This window comes from Entelurus aequoreus, linkage group LG14 (genome assembly GCF_033978785.1).
Source record: "Entelurus aequoreus isolate RoL-2023_Sb linkage group LG14, RoL_Eaeq_v1.1, whole genome shotgun sequence".
NCBI lineage: Eukaryota > Metazoa > Chordata > Actinopteri > Syngnathiformes > Syngnathidae > Entelurus > Entelurus aequoreus.
In genome coordinates this window covers 30,866,792-30,872,791 of record NC_084744.1, presented here as the reverse complement: position 1 = coordinate 30,872,791, position 6,000 = coordinate 30,866,792, and the positions used below count along the sequence as shown (strand labels likewise).

At 38.3% G+C, this 6,000-nt stretch overlaps 1 protein-coding gene across 3 annotated transcripts in view; it reads left to right on the top strand.

Annotated features, from left to right (window-relative positions):
- Window positions 1–6,000, top strand: part of LOC133664733 (phosphatidylinositol 4,5-bisphosphate 3-kinase catalytic subunit alpha isoform) — a 99,301-nt gene that overhangs the window by 70,079 nt on the left and 23,222 nt on the right. For all 3 annotated transcript variants that reach the window (XM_062069602.1, XM_062069604.1, XM_062069603.1), the window contains one exon: window positions 674–845. In XM_062069602.1, the coding sequence (XP_061925586.1) occupies window positions 674–845 (172 nt within the window). The remainder of the gene's footprint in view (window positions 1–673; window positions 846–6,000) is intronic.

The window sequence follows — 6,000 nt, the reverse complement described above, 5'->3', positions numbered from 1 at the left end:
CACTTTATAAGTTAACCCGGCTGTATTGGCATGTGTTGCAATGTTAAGATTTCATCATTGATATATAAACTATCAGACTGAGTGGTCGGTAGTAGTGGCTTTCAGTAGGCCTTTAACTTACAGTGGCATTCTTTTTGTATTTTTTCTGTTTCACAAATTCCTCAGTAAATTCACCAAAACGTCACCATGGAGTTATTGAGTCTGATTAGCTGTTTGGCGAACTAGTGGGTCCATGACGATGACATCTGTTTTGTTTGCTCATCTGTTTTACTACCCTGTTACAATTGGGGTGTGTAAATAAATATTTACAGAATCTTTCTGTGTAAATAACTCATTTTGCATTGTGTATGTCTGCGGCTTATAGTTTAGTGCGGCTAGTATATGGAGAAAAAACAATGTTTTTTGCTAAAATTTTGTGGTTGTTGCTTATATACCGGGGTGCTCTATAGTCCGGAAAATACGGTTGTTAAACTAGTAGCGCCACTACAGCCCAATACTGAAAGTATGTTTGATTAATGAAAATAAAAAAAATTGCCACAAATTGATCGCCAATCTGTGAGAAACTTCAAATTGGCATTTGGATTTAAGTATAAATGCATATTGTGACACATGCGACTAATATTGTGGTGCAACACGTCATCTGTAACCACTTTGTTCTCCTCAATGTGTTTAGGTCAGAGATGCACAACAAGACAGTTAGCCAAAGGTTCGGCCTCCTGCTGGAGTCATACTGCCGGGCCTGCGGCATGTATCTGAAGCACCTGAGCCGGCAGGTGGAAGCCATGGAAAAACTCATCAATCTCACTGACCTCCTGAAACAGGAAAAGAAGGATGAGGCGCAGAAGGTAATCTGACTGCCGACAGCTGCTAATGCTGCTCGGCTAAACCACTGAATTTAATCTTGTCAACATCTGGCCCTGTGGTCACTAAGTCATTATAGTGTAGAAGGGATACAGTTGAGAAAACTGCTGTTTTTTTCGAGTGTGCCATGGTTGGTACGTCTATAGTTTAGAATATAAATATAGAACTGTTTGTATGCATAGTGTGGCAAATGGCACCTCAACTATCGTGTTAATAGGCTCCATTTTAAAGTTAAAATGCCAATGATTGTCACACAAACACTAGATGTGGCGAACTTATTCTCTGCATTTGACCCATCACCCTTGATCACCCCCTGGATGGTGAGGGAAGAAGTGGGCAGCAGATGTGCCCGCTCCCGGGAATCATTTTGGGGATTTAACCCCCAATTCCAACCCTTGATGCTGAGTGCCAAGCAGGGAGGTAATGGGTCCCATTAATATAGTCTTTGGTATGACTCGGCCGGGGTTTGAACTCCCAAGACCCAGAACAAGACAAGTGGTACAAAATAAATTCATCGGAGTATATGCACATCTGCAACATGTAAATATATCCAATAGGGGAGCTGTAATACATAAATTGCCTTTACAAATGTTATACCGCTTCTGTCACTGAGAAATTGGAATGCACAATTTTGAGGAAAAAACGTAATGGCGATTCGATTTGCGATTTTTATATTTTATACATAAAAATGCATAAGTGCGAAAATAACGAATTAAGAAACAGACTGTCAATCAATAATATATTTGTCTCAAGGTGCCACACATTAGAACAGGGGTGGGCAATTAATTTTTACCGGGGGCCGCATGAGCAACCCGAGCACTGCTGGAGGGCCACATCAACAATATTTCAATTAAATTTTGCTCAATATTATTTTTGATATATACCGTAACATAAATAATAATAATAATAATAATAATAATAATAATACTTTCATTTAACCTAACTTAACTTTATACCAAAAGCACTGCTTTAGAAATCATTTGTACCCCTTTCAGAGATCACATTTAGTTCCCCTTAAACATCCTCATGTTGCACAATGAAATGTAAGCATAGGATGAAGTGTGCATTCCTGTAACTTTCTCTAGTAACAGCATTCCATGATTAATATAAATGAATTAACATTAATTATAAATGACAGTAAAATAAGCACACATATGACTGAGGAGTCATTGTGTAACTTTGTGTGGTGTTTGAGTTGTCCTACTTTTTGTGTGGCCGTAAACGCACCAGTGGTTTAGTGGTATGCGTGTTGGTGACAGATGACAAGTTGGTTTTGGGCTGGTTTGTACGGCAGAAAATGACTAGTTTTTCGAGATAGGTTTGTTTTACTCATGTTTTTGGTGTGGTTATGGCCGAATATAAACAGTTTTGCTCAATAAAGTGATCGATATAATTCCTGGCCTCGAAGCATCTCGATAGACGTTACAATAATTGAACGGTGTTCAATTGAACGGTGTTGACGAACACCGTTAGGGCCGCTTGTTGTCACTGTCACTCAGAGTTGCATTGCAAAATTACATAAATGTGTTTATTTTGTTTAGAATTCAGATGGGATTTGATTTGGTGCGCGGCATATATTTGCTGTGCGCAGAGGACGCTTGAGCAGTGCGCAATTGCGCAGGCACGCACCTTAGAGGGAACGTTACTTGGCAGTCCATGTCTTGTTAAAAACACGCCATTCCTCATCCACTTTTCTCTTTTTAGCGTCTCGGGTGTAAACCGTGCATCACTTGTCGCTGCATGTGCACCTTCACTCACAGGTTACACACGGACATACGCCCATAAATAACACTTTTCAAAATAAAAGCAGCACAGTTGTATTGCGCGCACGGCATACGTGTTTTTTCAACTTCATTTTGTAATTTGTGATTGCAGCTGTTCACATTCACTCACAATCACGCACGCGCTTACGTCCACACGGAAGTAATACAAATAACGCCTTTCAAAACAAAAGCAGCACCGTTGTATTGCACACTCGACATAAATACTTTTGAAAATGTATTTTGTAATTTATGATTGGCCTCACGCGGGCCGGACAGGGACGCACTAAGGGCCGAATGTGGCCCACGGCCCGCAGAATGCCCAGGTCTGCATTAGAACAATATGCAGTAATTTACTTATCATTTATGCACACAAATTCAAAGCTTTTGTCCACATCAGGGGTGCCCATTACGTCGATTGCGAGCTACCGGTCGATGGCGGAGGGTGTGTCAGTCGATCGCCCGCCAGGCATGAAAAAAATAGACCTAAAAAGTAGCGATCATCAATCTTCACCAAGACGTCACTTTCGTCACGTGATTGACATTCACGGCACCCGACGGTCTTGTGAGATGACGCTGGCTGCTGCCAGCTCATTATTAAGAAAAAATGACCGACTGGAAGGCGAGAAACCCTTTTTATTTCAACAGACTCTTGCGCCGTACCTGCCGTCAAAACTCTAAAGACCGACTGCACAGTTCCTATCTTCCCAATCCTGCCTACGCTAACAAAATAAGAGTCTCAGAAAGCTGGCGAGCACAAGCTAGCAAGCTACGGAGTTTGCCGTCAATGTATTTCTTGTAAAGTGTATAAAAACGAGTTTGGAAGCTGGACAAATAAGATGCCAAAAACCAACCATTTTCATGTGGTATTGGACGGAAAGGAGGCCTTTTTTTCTCCTCCATTTGAAAATGCGGACGTTATCAGCACTGATTGGTCGTTATCAGTCTGATTCCAATCAATGCAAGTCATCCGAATCAGCTAGTACACCAACTTATATGCTTGTCTTCATTTCATTTCATTTCATTTTTTATTTATCTCCTTCATTGATGTGCATCTTTGATCAATAGACAATTAAACCTCAGCAATAAACACACATTTTCACAGCAATGCCTGAGAAGGAACAGGATGAAGAAAAACTTATATTTTCCTTCCCCCTTCAACATAATACGTTGTCTTACTTAATGGATAGCATACAAACCAAACAAATACATCCAAATATAATTAAAAAAACAAAAAAAAACACAAAAAAACACTTCATGAAGTACAAACCGAACAAAAAAAAGTAATGTACACCTCACGGGATGATACAAAACAAATACAAAACCAGACAAAAAAATAAGTAAAATAATAAATATAAAGCAACATGTAAACACTTATGGCTGTCCATATGATCTTATTGTTCTGTCTTTATATATTTTTTTCAATTGGAATATATTTTTACAGTCTTTCATCTCATTGTAAAGAGAATTCCACAGTTTAACCCCCACCACTGATCTTTTCATAAAAGAAAGGAATGTATATGTTTTAAACATGCTTGTATTATCATTAAACACCTTAAACTTCTTAACAAAAATATCTCTTTCATAAATAAATAAATATAAATTATACATACAGTTAGGTCCATAAATATTTGGACATTGACACAATTTTCAGTATTTCAGCTCTGTACAACACCACAATGGATTTGAAATGAAACAATCAAGATGTGCTTTAAGTGCAGAATTAGTAGAGCTTTAATTTGAGGGTATTTACATCCAAATCAGGTGAACGGTGTAGGAATTACAACACATTTTATATGTGCCTTCCACTTTTTAAGGGACCAAAAGTAATTGGACAAACTAACATAATCATAAATCAAATTGTCACTTTTTAATACTTAGTTGCAAATCCTTTGCAGTCAATGACAGCCTGAAGTGTGGAACCCATAGACATCACTAGACACTGGGTTTGGTCCCTGGTGATGCTCTGCCGGACCTCTGCTGCAGCTGTCTTCACTTCCTGCTTGTTCTTTGGGCATTTTCCCTTCAGTTTTGTCTTCAGTAGGGATGATGTTTGATAAGAAATGATCGAGTTCGAGCCTATTATCGAATCCTCTTATCGAACCGATTCCTTATCGATTCTCTTATCGAGTCCAGATAGGTTGTTGTATATGGGAAAAAACACACAATATTTGGTTTAACAAAAGCTCACTTTTATTATATAAGAAAAAAATAAAATCTAATAAATAAATAAATATTGACTGTTAACCCCCTAAAAAAATAAAATAAAATAAATAAATATTGACTGTTGTTACCCAAAGTATATTAAGTGGGATTTTTCAGAAAAACAAATATATACAGTATCACAAAAACAACCTGTCTCTGTGATCACTATAGGTGTATAAATAATAATATAGTGTTAAATAAAATCAGTCCCTTGGGCACAAAACTGAAAATAATACAGCTCTCCAAAAAAGTGCACTTCTGCTGCTATTTGACATAACTGTTTGTTATGATCCTTTGACATTTTTGCACTTTATTTCTTTACTGAAAGAAAATTCTATGAAGAGAAAAGTTGTTTGCAAATGTGGTTACAATACTAAAAAATGAAAAGTTAAAGCTAAAAAAAGAAATACACTTTATTGAGTTAAAATCTTTCTTTATAGGGGGAAAGATGTGATGTTATGAGCTAGGGAACATAACAACTACACTACCCAGCATGCAACGGTAGTGACGAGCATGCGCGGTAGCCCCGAAAAGTGTTGTTGCATGTCGTCACCCGTGAAAGTAAACGCCAAGAACTCAGCCAACACGCCTCGTCTGCATTATTTATAATTAGACAGACAACACATATACAGTGTGATTTTGTTTTGTTTACAAGGAAAGAAAAACAAAAGTTGAAAAAGGGAGATCATGTCATATATGTTGTATATATATGTATGTCCTGCGGTTGCTTTAAGAACGTTGTGACAGCTGCCGTAAAGGAGGTGCGCTGCTAGCCTGGTTGCTATGTTTCCGGTTGGTCATAAAAGTGTTCGTCATGTGTTTGTACCCTGCTCAAATCTCTCAGTATTCATTGGATTATACCTTTTGTTTTGAACTTTATTATTCCATTGTTTTTCCTGCTTTCCCTGTCTGCGCCTAATGACTGAGCTACGTGACGTAAATTCTTGTGATGTCTCAAGGGGCATTTCTGGTCGGGATGGGATTCGTTCCGAGGGATTCGAATAAAGAACCAACTCCTTTTCTTTACTATAGTGGTCTCTATAACGGGTACCGGTTCTCAAAAAGGGACTCTGTTCTTTTCTTATCGAACAACCGGGAAAACCGGTTTCGAGTATCATCCCTAGTCTTCAGCAAATGAAATTCATGCTCAATGGGATTCAGGTCAGGTGATTGA